At 34.7% G+C, this 13312-nt stretch overlaps 1 protein-coding gene across 11 annotated transcripts in view; it reads right to left on the reverse strand.

Annotated features, from left to right (window-relative positions):
- Positions 1-13312, reverse strand: part of LOC5575809 (tyrosine-protein phosphatase 10D) — a 134936-nt gene that overhangs the window by 21421 nt on the left and 100203 nt on the right. For 5 of the 11 annotated variants that reach the window (XM_021849639.1, XM_021849642.1, XM_021849643.1 and 2 more), the window contains 2 exons: positions 6728-8158; positions 6456-6476 (listed from right to left, as the gene is read on the reverse strand). In XM_021849639.1, the coding sequence (XP_021705331.1) occupies positions 6456-6476; positions 6728-8158 (1452 nt within the window). The remainder of the gene's footprint in view (positions 1-6455; positions 6477-6727; positions 8159-13312) is intronic. The other 6 variants (XM_021849646.1, XM_021849640.1, XM_021849644.1 and 3 more) reach the window with 2 other exon arrangements.

The raw sequence follows: 13312 nt of genomic DNA on the forward strand, positions 1-13312 counted from the left end.
ATCGTAACATTATTGAATAGCGTGTTTGTTTGCTCAGTAATTACAAGCTACTCATTTGGTTACATGGCTTTTAAAGTGAGATCATAATTTATAGAGAAATGTATAGAGAAATGTACTGACGCATTTAGTAAACTTTTATGAATAATGCTGCAAGTTAAACCCTGAAGATTTTTTTTTCAAAAATACGTATAACACAGAAAAAATACTCTCCCTGGCTTGTAACTTGAAATTTCTCACAATAACCAATACAAATCATCAACTTTATATTTTCATATGTTTTAAGTGAAAACCTTTCTAGAGCAATGTTGTTAGTTCAATTCTCAAGAAACTACTATATTTTTCCATAAATACGTATGAAATAGAAAAAATACTCTTCTTTACAGTAACTTGAAATTTATCGCGATGACCAATACATATAAATAACTCCATATGAATTTAGTGAACTATTATTCAAAAAATGTTGTCAATTTACCTATCATAAAACTACAATATTATCTTTAATATCTACGTATTATATAAATATACTTTTCTTCCTTGTGACTTTAAATTTTAAATTCAAATTTAAATTTAAAATATCTTGCGATAATCAACACATAAAGGTGATATTATAATATTTATTTATAATATTTATTGGCGTGTGATAAAAACTTTCCAAAAATACATTGGTATGTACGTAGTAAAGGACTTTCAATAACATTGATGTTATTTTAACTTCCAAGAAACTGCAATATTTTTCCAAAAAAAACGTAAAATACAGAAAAAAATATTCTGGAATGAAACTTTTTTTTTATTTTGGAGACCGATACATATGTTGTGTGTATAACTTTTTTAAAAAATACAATATTTTTTCAAGACTACGTATAATACTGAGAAAATAATTGTTTTGTTTATAACTTGTAATTTCTCGGGATGACCAATACAAATTCAAGTCATTTCTCCCTTGCTCAATATTTTGTATCTTGATATCGCTAAATACTAACACTTAATACATATGTACATTAAAATTAGATAATATGTGGAGGTCATTGCGAGAAATTTCATTGTTTAGTGAAAATATTGTTGTTTTTTGAATGTTGAACTTACAACATTGTTCCGGAAAGTTGTTCACTAAATACATATGTACATTTGAAAGTGATAATATGATTTGGTCATCGCGAGAAATTTCAAGTTACAAACATATATGAGTATTTTTACCTGTATTATACGTATTTTAGTGAAAATTTTGTAGTTTCTTGAATGTTAAATTTACAACATTGTTCTTGAAATATGTTCATTTAATACATATGCACATTTGAAAGTGATAATATGGATTGGTCATCGCAAAAAATGTCAAGTTACAAAAATATAAGTATTTTTTCTGTATTATACGTAGTTTTGGGAAAATATTGTAGTTTCTTGAGTTTCAAACTTACAACATTGTTCTTAAATATTGTTTATTAAATACATATGTACATTTGAAGGGTATGATATGTATTGGTTATCGCGAGAAATTACAAGTCACAAATAAGAATATTTTTTTCTGTATTATACGCATTTGTGGAAAAAATGTAGTTTCTTGAATTTACAACATTTTTCAGCAAAGTTGATCACTAAATAAATATGTACATTAGAAAGTGATAATATGTATTGGTCATCGCGAGAAATTTCAAGTCATAAACAAAAATGAGTATATTCTCTGTATTACACGTAGTTTTGTAGAAAATTGTGTAGTTTCTAAAGTTTAAAACTTACATAATTGTTCTTGAATGTTGTTCAATAAATACATATGTACATTTGAAGGTGATAATATGTATTGGTCATCTCGAGAAATTTCAAGTTACAAACAAATATGTGTATTTTCTTAGTATTATACGTAGTTTTGGGAAAATTTTGTGGTTTCTTGAAAGTTTAACGTAAAACATTGTTCAGCAAAAATGTTCATTATATACATATTAACATTTGAAGGTGATAATATGTATTGGTCATCTCGAGAAATTTTAAGTTACAAACAAAATAAGTATTTTTTCTGTATTATACGTATTTTAGTGAAAATTTTGTAGTTCCTTGAGTGTTAAATTTACAACATTGTTCTGCAAAGTTGTTCACTAAATACATATGTACATTTGAAAGTGATAATATGTATTGGCCATCTCGAGAAATTTCAAGTTACAAACAAAAATGAGCATTTTTTCTGTATTATACGTATTTTAGTGAAAATTTAGTAGTTTCTTGAAAGATAAATTTACAACATTGTTCAGCAAAGTTGTTCACTATATACATATGTACATTTGAAGGTGATAATATGTATTGGTCATCGCGATAAATTTCAAGTTACAAACAAAATAAGCATTTTATCTGTATAATACGTAAATTTGTGAAGATTGTGTGGTTCTTTTCAAGATAAATTACCAAAAAGTTTTCACATTCTAATGTCTTATAAGATTGTGCTCATTTTAAGCCAAAAAAAATGTGTAGATCTTCGCGATGAAAAGAAAGTTATCATGAAAAAACAGCATTTTTTTAAGACTTGCCTCGGGTTTTTCAGTTCTCAAGATTATACGTTCTCAACATTTTGCAGTAATCTTGATACCTGGAAAAATTGATAGGTGAAAAAAGATTGGAAATCGAATGAAAACTCACTAAGATATAGCGAGTTGAAAATACCGTTCCTACTGATTTTGGGTCACAGCCGCCGGAGTGTTATGATTTAGTCCAATATGATTTTTAATTTGATATTTTTCGGAGCATACTGCGAAAACGCTTAAATGCAGACAACTTTCCTCGTTGACAAAATAATGCGATAAATATTTCTCACGAATTCTAATTTAATAAAAGTCCATATCATTTGATCACATTATTCTCTTTATAAGAAAATATCATTCAAATTGAAAGTTTTTCTGTTTTTTTAACTTCAAGTTCCATACAACTGATTTGAATGGAATTCACAAATTAAAAATTTATTCAATCATATTAGAGAGGTTTTAATCATCCTGTGATCATACAACTTAAAGAAACAAATAGAAATAATTGATCAACAGTTTTTTCAAAGTAGAGTAAAACTGTTAGAATTTTTCTTAACCGAGGAAACACTGACCAGTTTTTGAATTTACAAGATATATTTTATTTCTTAATGCAAATATTGAAGTCTTTTTTTACTAACAAGATTGTGACTATTTCAAATGAAAGTCTCAAACATATCACAGAATAATTTGATTAAGATTTTAATTTTGTTGATTTTATGTTACTAAGGTCCTAAAGCCCTGTCCCAATTTTAGTGCCAAACGCTGTTTACTCAATTTTCTAATGTTTCCCGTTGGTTTAAGTCCAAAAAACATTTTTTATGTTTTTTTTTAGATTTTGTCACACCCCTTGTCTTAAACTCAAATTTTGGGTGTATTTTGTTTTCCGTGTCCCTTCCGAAATGTCAGATAGGAACAACCCCGGTGTTAAAACTAAAACCCCTGTGGTGTTTTTGTCGACTAAGCGAACGTCAAATATGATCAAAAGTGTCAAGGTTCATTTATGGACCCAATTTTCAAATTAAAGTTTAAACATGATATAGCCGTTATTTGAGCGGGAAAATTTGCTAAAGTAGTTGCAGTAACATGCTCTTTCGTGTTATTAAATAAAAACAAGATTTTATTAAAAATTTCAGGACCCAATTAAACTGATTAGGCCTTCTGTGATTCGGAGTTTTGTGATTCGGCATTTTGTGATTCGGCCTTTTGTGATTCGGCTTTTTCTGATTCGGCCTTCTGTGATTAAAAAGACACCGACACGTTAAGGTGAAACAGTTTGGAATCAACTTCTAAGATTGCACTAGCACTTCAAAGGCACAAATCTCGCAATAAAAGCATCCGACAACAGTGCGTTTTTTATTTTGGTTTTGTGCACTAGTAGAAAGCTTAAAATAAGAAGATCAAGCAAGTTTGCCTATCATTTCTCCAGTTTTGTGCCTTTGAAAACGCGAGTAGGGTCACAAGTCGGCCATCTTTGGATTAATGCTTCCAGTGGACGATTATGTTTTTTGAAGGAAACACCACACTAGACAACGGACTAGCATACAACGCCCAGTGGCACAGTCGAAAAGTTTTCAGGACTGAGGTGGGAATCGAACCCACACTCCTTGACTCGATGCGTCTAAATGCTTGGTAACACTAACCGCACGGCCACGAAGCCCACAATTTCTCAATGGGTTTGGCGTTTCGTGATTCGTTTTTTTGTAATTCGGCCTTTTGTGATTCAGCCTTTTGTGATTCGGCCTTTTTTTATGACCTTTTGTGGTAGACCCGTATGTATTACGAAGAAAAAGTATAGTTCGCATTGGAACTCTTCTTCCAGAGGATTGTTCCTTAGAAAGTCTTGCAAGATTATATTATTTTATTAAATTACACTTATGACGTAAAAAGTTATAGTGACGACTTCCTTCGGAAGGGAAGTAAAGCCGTTGGTCCCGAGATGAACTAGCCTAGGGTTAAAAATCTCGTTAATAAAGTCAAACCAACCAACCAATATAATACAATAGGCAACCATAGTGTTTTTTTTATGAAAAAACAAATCATCTTTTAAAAATCTTGAATTTCACCCCCAAAATTTGTTCATTTGGACACTCAGAAGCTACCGTGAAAACTTGACCCCGGAATTGATGACACGTACACCGTCTTCAACCATTTAGCTGCACAGATTGTACTTAACACAAGACAACGGATAAGCATGCTCCAGTATCACAGCCGAGAAACAATCCTAACGAAAAGTTTCAATGGCTGCAGCGAGAATCAAACCCACGCCTCATGACACGATGCGACTAACTGCCTGACGACACTAACCGCACGGCTACGAAGCCCACAAATTCATCCACTCCAAGAAAATCCAAGAAGAAAATCGTCCAAACTTATGGGAAAACGGGTCTAATCACATTTTCAATCATAGGTGTTATTGTAGTCGATGAATATCTTTCATTGTCGACTTGAAGGATTCTCAAATCAACCCAAGTAACCATGGAGCATTATATCATTGCATATGTAATGCAGCTGCATTACCGTAAGCCTACCATTAAAGTAGTCTTAAAGTGGAAATGGGCACTTTTACAGTTGAACTAATGCAAGAATGTCGATAAAGCAATCACGCAATTCATAAAGTGATATAAGGGCAGCAGTGCAATTCATAAAGTGATATAAGTGCATTGATACATTTGCAATGCAGGGTTAATGCTTTATTGCTTGACAGCTCTTGAAATTTGCTGAATAAAAGCAATGTTGCTTCAATGTTGTTGATATGCAGTAGAATAAGTGCAATTTTATAATGCTTGTGGTTACTTGGGAATAGCGAAGAAACCTTTCCGTTTTTAGTCTTTTCATACCTAGGAAAACTGTAATTCGGATTTTCTCCGAGCGGCTGCAAAAATGGTAATTTTCCAAAAGTGCTTCAATTTCGTTCGAATTTTGTGAGTCAAATGATTTAAGAAAAATTAGACTTGATGATCGATCGATTATTCAAAAATATAAACGGAAAGACTTTCGGTTTTTGTATTCTTTTCTCAATTGAAGAGTTTTCAAATCAATCAAGAAAAAATATTGACTTCCGCGCCACCTAGTAATAAGCACAGTTTTTTGTATATATGTACTTGGTCGAGGTTTCCGAGAAATCTCAAAATTACAATATGATGTTTTTTGAAGTTTTCAAGATCTGGTTACGACCGAAGTGGTGCCAAAAATATAAAAGTTCATTGCTCAAAAATGATTGCACCGATTTGTTTCATTTTTTCACAATAGACTCTCATCAAAGTAAAGTTTTGAAAAGCGAATAACCGAATATGAGAAAAAATCTGTAGCCTAAGGTAATTATAAGGGTTCCCCAAGGAATTTTGGAATATCTCCGGATCCAGATACCAATGACCAAAACCGATACAGATTTTGAAAATAGAAGAGTTTTTTAACGAAAAAATTGTGCAAAAATAATGAGAAACAAAAAAAGTTATCGCGATTTGAATATTTTGTGTTGGTGGAAAAATGAAGCTGCCGATAGAGGGGAGAATTGACGGATTGGATTTGACGGATTCATCTCAAATTTTCACAGTAACTTCTGATAGTCCAATTGAATTTAGATTTATGTAGTTTGTTCATAATTAATCACCCTAATATCGTTTTGATTCATATTAATTACAAACAGCTTCAAATTATGGACACTCTATTTTGTAAAGGAAACATTTCACAAGAATTCACTTTCACTTCATGTTTTTCCATAGATAGCGTCAAATTTTAGGCCAAATGCGCGGTATTAGGCAATGCGCTGAATTAGGGCACTATGCGGTATAAACGAAAAAAAAAAATGCAGACAGGCAATAGAAAATTTGTTTCATTCCTTATGTTAGGCTTGTAATGGTATCATGTAAACTTATTTGACATGAAACTGGACAATGAAAACGATGATAATACATTGCAAACGAACACGATTCGACACATTAAATAGTTCCTTACCGTTCACTGATAGCAATCCTGCTATTATTTCAAATTGGCAGCATAGGATAGAGAGCATCGAAACATTAACAATTTGTACGGTTGAGAAAAAGGATTTCACGTCAGTTTTTAAATAATTTCAAAAATCATCCTTTTGAAATATGAATTGTGTAAATTCAAAACTGACGAATAATCCTAATTTATTTTTAACTTATTTCTACGTTCCAATGCCTTTCGTTAAGTTTTGATTGAAATAAAACATTTTTCAGTTATCTATGAAACAATGTCCTTACCTGTTCTGATGGGATAACTATAGGCCGTGTCGGTAAACTTATCCGGTGCGGTGAAGGCCCTTACCTTCACCTTGTACGTCGTACCGGACTTAAGTGGACCGTTGCAATACCCCGATTTGCGGGTATCACAATTTTCCGTTCCGATGGTGAAGTCCTCCACCGAACTGTTCTTGAAGGGGTAGTACGGTTCGATGACCTGATATGGTGGCCACACGCTATACGACTGCACATCGTACCAGCTGGGCATCTCCAAGCCAGAAGCGTTCTTGCTATCGTCCTCGGCAATTATGATGGTATATGTGGTAACGACTCCGTTCTGGTCGCTGAAATAATGCTTCCGGAAGCGAATTTCGATAGTGGTGGCACTGCTGCCGACTTCCGTAGGAACGACCTGCGTTTCTGGTTTGGGAGGAGCCAAAATCGGCATCTTTTGCTTCCACATCTGCTCTGGCCCATAGCCAATGGCGGTTCTTGCCTGTATACGGAAGATGTAGGTTTTGCCTGGCAGTAACGTTTTAATTGTACCACGCAGTTCGGAAGGCTTGAAGTCCTTCGCTTGAGTGTGCTGTGATCCATCAAGTCCGTACGTGATAGTAAATTGTCTAATAATTCCATTTTGTTCGTTCGGTGGAAGAGACCACTCGAACGTAATTTCGCTAGGTTGTATATCGATGGGTGCAAACTTGTCTACGCGTCCTGGAACCGATTCCTTGGTTTGGAAGTTGGCAGATACGGGAAGACTGCTACGCAGTACGCTTGATTCGGTTCCGGAACGGACCACTACAGTAAAGGTATAGTTACGATGGGGCTTCAGATCTGTAATTGTGATGTGATTGTTCACGGTGAGATTCTGCACGTAATGCGAATCGTTTTTGAGGTACTGTATTTCGAACGCATTGTATTCGCCTTTCGGAATGTCCCAGTTCAGCATGATATCGGTATCGGTGACGTTGCTGGCGTTCAGTTCGGTTATCGGATCTGGATACATTCGGTCCTGCCGTTGGATCGGTTGACTTGCAACGCCTCCGCTAACTGTCCAAACGGTGATGTTGTATAATCGTCCAGGTATTAGACCTGTGAAGGTGACTTTCCGATCGGTGTCGTTGGCCAGTTTTTCTTTATCTGGAATGTTGATATCGCCGAGGGAGAATCGGTAAAGGTCGAACTTAGACGACTGCTGCGGAGTTGGCGTGTAGCTCAGTGTAACAGTGTCGCGCATTTGAACGTTGTTAACTATCAACACTTCGGATTGAATAAGCGGCATTGTACGAGTCTGGAGTTTGGTAACATCACTCGTTAAGCCGTATGACACTGTTTGAATTTTGAAGTTGTACATTACGCCGGACATCAAATCTCCGATCAGTATGCGCACCGTCGGTGTTTCTTCGATTTGCTTGTCGTCGTCGCCCAAACTTCCCGGGTAGGGGAATACTGAAACAGAAAATACATTCATTAGTAGGAGGTATGATACAGAAATTATATAATGATATTTGAAGAATTATGCTGTTAGTTGGACGAGCATCTGAGTTTTGTATTGCTCGTCTAAGACTGAGATAATTGTTCTATTGTGGAAGATAAAGTCAAGTGAGTTCCAATCTTCATCATGGTATCAGACGATACTAAATCGTGTGAGGTTCAGCAGTAAGATCCATTTGTATATAATAATATAGTCTACACCGTCTGTCAGCTATGGGTTACATACTTAAGGCAACACGGAAGACCGTGTTATTTTCGCTATCTTTTGTATCACTCTAACAATTTTCATCAAATCTTTGCAGAAGCAAATCTCCAGTTTTAGTGAACCGATGAAGCTTAGAATTTAATGGGTTGTGCACTAAACATATAGGTATAATTATTAGAGTGGTTCAAAAAATCGTTTTTGCTCCACACCGCTCATTTGATTCTAGATCAAATTCTGAGTGTCCTCCCAAAATTTGAGCTCATTTGGATGAAAACTGAGACCGCACAAGTCCTTTGAAGTTTATATGGGAATTACTATGGGAAAAGCAAGCAATTCATTCAGTTGGTCATATTGTTTTCCCATGTGCTCTTGGGGATTAGAGCTACGTTGATACTGTGAGATACATTCATCAGCTACAACTTTGCCGAAGACCGTTTTTAAATCGGACGCCCCGGTAATTAGTTATTGATTTTTGAATGAGTTGTAAAACTTTGGCTATAATTATTGGGCTGTTCTGCAGGCATCACTGAATATATGCAGTAAAACATAGTAGCCATGATTTGTGCGTGCTATCTTTCGCGCCAAGTGCAGCAATGTTGCCTGTTCAGAAGTTAAATGAGCACTGTCGAAGAATTTGTGACTGGATGTAAATCAATAACTAATTACTGAGGCGTCCGATTTAAAAACGGTCTTCGGCAAAGTTGTAGCTGATGAATGTATCTCACAGTATCAACGTAGCTCTAATCCCCAAGAGCACATGGGAAAACACTATGACCGATTGAATGAATTGCTTGCTTTTCCCATAGTAATTCCCATATAAACTTTGAAGGGCTTGTGCAGTCTCAATTTTCATCCAAATGAGCTCAAATTTTGGGAGGACACTCAGAATTTGATCTAGAATCAAATGAGCGGTGTGGAGCAAAAACGATTTTTTGAACCACTCTAATAATTATATGATACATTTTTCACATTAATATATACTGCCCATAAAAGCATAACTGTCCCATATGGATTTTGAACCAACACCTTTTTTCACCGCAACATTTATGTTTTTACATATACTTTACTATGCACATAAAAAATACACACTTAGTTAGAAAATGTTGTGGAAAAATATGTAGTTGATGCAGTCCCATAAGTATTAAAAAATAAGGCATAACAGTCTCTATATGAACTTTCAATCCAAATAGCATCTTCAAAACGTGAATTGTGTTCAAGTTTATATTTTTGACTGATCAATAGAAGCAAAATGAGTTAATTGTGCAATAAATTCAAATGAATATAACATGCAAAAATGTACTAGAAAATTATGAAAATTTGTATGAGAAGACAAACTTCAAACTTTGAACGCTGTTTTCTCAATGCCTACTAATTCCATATGGGACAGTTATGCTTTTATGGGCAGTATATGGTGTGGTATTTGAGATTTGCTTCTTCAAATGGATAGGGTGATTATAATGACGTACCGTGCGGCATTAATTAGTAGTGTCGCCTACGTCCCGAGCGTCTGTCCAAGTAAGTTCGACTCAAAAAACGTCTGTTTTGGTGTTCAGCGTGACAAATGTTGGAAAATTGAACTGCAAGTCATTATATTTCGTAGGTTACGACCGGTTGATGTACGGCGAACTACAATCCATAAATTCCAATATCTTAGCGTTAATGTAGGTTATTTTGTTGGACTAGACAACAGCGGTAAACAAGTTGTTAACTAGTTGCTACTTTATATCACAGCTGTGGCAAAACCAATAAGCTGGAAACTTGCTTTATAGTATTGAGCAAGATAAGGTTAACCCCCTCTTTCCCATGGTAGCTCCCTTAATTTTTGGAAAAGTTGTGACAAATGGAATCAGATAAATACTATGTAATACAGGGTAAACACCAAATATCCATTTTGAAATTCCCGCTTCTTCCCGGCTTTCCCGGAGAAAAATTCAAGATTGAGGGACCCAAAGACAAAAGGGTGATCCTTTGGTCAGTTTTTAATTGAAAATGAAAAAAAAACTATTTCAAGATTTTTAACAGTATTTTTAGGTGGTATTTCCGTCCAATAAGAAAAAAATATTTTTGGTCGAAGATTGGCTTTTTTTTGATCCCCCTCCCCTTGGTTATGCGAGCTTGCCGCGATGGGAGGGCATAATCCATTAGCCCATATGATGGAAACCAAAGGCGTAACCTGTAGTGGTGGTATCACATTTTGGCATTGTTTTGCTTAAAGCCGCGTCATAATTTATATGGCATAGACGCACTAATATCTCGGATGTGATCCAACGGACATTCTGCGTCATTGATAGAATTGATGCCCATTTCAAATATTTAATCTATTCGAAGTGGACATTAATACTATTGGTGACGATCAGTTTGCCTTTTGCTACCAGAATGATCCGTAGCCACTCTTACTATTAGCTAGCTAGACACATCGTTATCATGTACGACGTAGGGAATATTACTCTCAGGAAAATGACTAGTAGATTCACTGAGTACAAATAAGTGGCGACAATCTTATTTTAATATGGTTTTTACATTGCCATAATAAGAAATACCTCTTTTGTAACAACGGTATAAATAATCTAATTCCAGCTTCATTTTCGCAAAATTTACAAGTAGAAAGTAGGCGTTGTGAAGCATTGCATTTGCCACCGAAAAGTAAATCTTGTAGGAGACTGTTATAGAAGCCTAAGGTAACTTTATTCTTAAATATTCACTATAAAAATGACTATGGAAAGTAAGACGCTGAGATCGATCATTAGGATTCACTTGCTAGGATCGAGAAATTGTTGAACAGACAAGGAAAGTAACTTTTTTCTTAAAGGATATATGAACGTAATAACCAATAAAAAATGAAATTAACTAGAACTACTACTAAACAGCCTAATTTTGTTAAGACTTCACGACAATTGACATTTAAGCCTCTTATATTACGTAAAAGACAGGAGTAATCAGAATAGCACTTAAATGACAAATTATTCAAAACCATTTCGACTAGACAGTATTAGTAATGACACTACTACACTACTATTTCAAACAAATTCTGATGGAGCTGCTGATTTTCACATTGCTTCCTTTTCGCAGAAGCAAGGGAATATGGGTATTTTTTAAAAACTATCACGTCACAATACTAATAAAAAACAGTGTTCAGTGGGCACCATAGCCTAGTCTGTCTGAGTATTGGTCCTGATAGAGAGGAAACTTGGCAAAAGCCAGACCGAGGGTTCAGCTGTCAGGCAGCTCCAATTGAATACCATACAAAAAAAAAAAGACTTATTTTTGGATCCCGTACAATTGGTAAGGAATGGAAAATTGCTGAAAAAACTTAAATTCGATTTTCTTAAAACTAGGTTTCAGCCACTTACACCCCTTTACTTCTAACCCCCTCAATTGTGCTAATATGTTTCTACTCTTGGCACTTTTGTTTCACTTCGACAGAGGTTTGTTGAAAAAGCTACCAAGTCAATATTTATCAACCATTAGCTGTCCCGGTTTCAAAAAAATCCCGGATTTCATATCAGATTTGCATTTCCCGTTTTCTCAACTTACTCGGAGTATTTTCAAAAATATTGTTCCACACGAACACGTCGAAGCACTTGAGGAAAACAAAGTGAAAGAATTGTTCAAATCGGTCGTCCCGTTCTCAAGCCAACTCGTGACATGCAAACGCCATTCGGTATTCATTTATATGTCCCTTTTGTGTATCTCATTACCCTATTTTAAAGTATTTCAATTTACTTTCCTTTGATTTTTTTCTTCATAAAGCCTGATTTACTGCTGAAGAGGAATCGCTGAAGAAATTTATCGCCGATTCCTTGCTGAAATTTTCTATAACGACTCCCGTTTGAACTGACTTTCTTTTCAACTGCGTTCAGTAAACAAGTGCTTTCTTGATCGATTCCTTACAGAAACTTCCCATTCATCAAGGTAGGCCAAGAATAGTAGTTTACGGAACAAGTTGCAGAATGATGATTTTTACAGCACGAGTCGTAAAACATTGTTATGTAATGATTCATTACGCAACTCAAAATAGTTGCGTAATGAGAAAGCGTTGCGTAATGAATCATTACAGCACTGGTTTAAGTTGCGTAATGACTATTCCCGCACTGCATACTTCAGTGCAGGAAAGTAGGCCGTTTCATGACAGATTGGCGTGATGAAAATCAGCCTATTACGATGAGAAATTGCAAAAATTACTTTTCAGCAGCAATTCAGCCTTAAAGCTAAGTATGCTGTTTCGCTCAAGAAAAGTAAAGAAATTCCTTGACTAAATGGGTCAAAAAAATTTCCTACAGAGAGCCCCCTTTGAAATGACATTTCTTTTCAACTGCGTACTGCAATCAGAAAAATGTGATTTTCTGGACCATTTCTGTGAAGAAATTTTCCACGCATCGAGATAGGCGATTCTTTTTCTTGTCAGTAGCAAACCAGCCTTAATAATGAAGAGCTTACTAAAGCAAATAAGTTTAAGGTGAGGATAGAACAAAGCTTCCCATGTTGAAGCATGTATTTCACTTAACTTATTCAATTTTTAGTTGATTAGATACATTAGAAGCTTTTAAAGCATTGTTTTGAAGAATTTTCGGATTTATGGATTTATTATTCAGTAACTTAACTTCAGAAAATTATGAATGCAATATGTTTGAGTGCTTAACTCTTCTGCAAGATAATTTGGAGAAAAAAATCATACCATTATAGTAAGACAAAGAAAATCATAAAATATTTCGATACATTGGCAACCAATTTGAAACATTTTCTAAGAACTTTTGTGTAAGTAGATTGTTGCTACAAGAAATTAAATCATTATTGTTTAAATGATATTTGTACAAGATTACAGATGCTTAATAGCAATATCATTAGTTATATCAACTTTCTACAACTTTTTTGGTGGTTTGTAAATTTAGAGCTTGAAGATGTTC

The sequence above is a fragment of the Aedes aegypti genome, chromosome 3, assembly GCF_002204515.2.
Source record: "Aedes aegypti strain LVP_AGWG chromosome 3, AaegL5.0 Primary Assembly, whole genome shotgun sequence".
Lineage (NCBI taxonomy): Eukaryota > Metazoa > Arthropoda > Insecta > Diptera > Culicidae > Aedes > Aedes aegypti.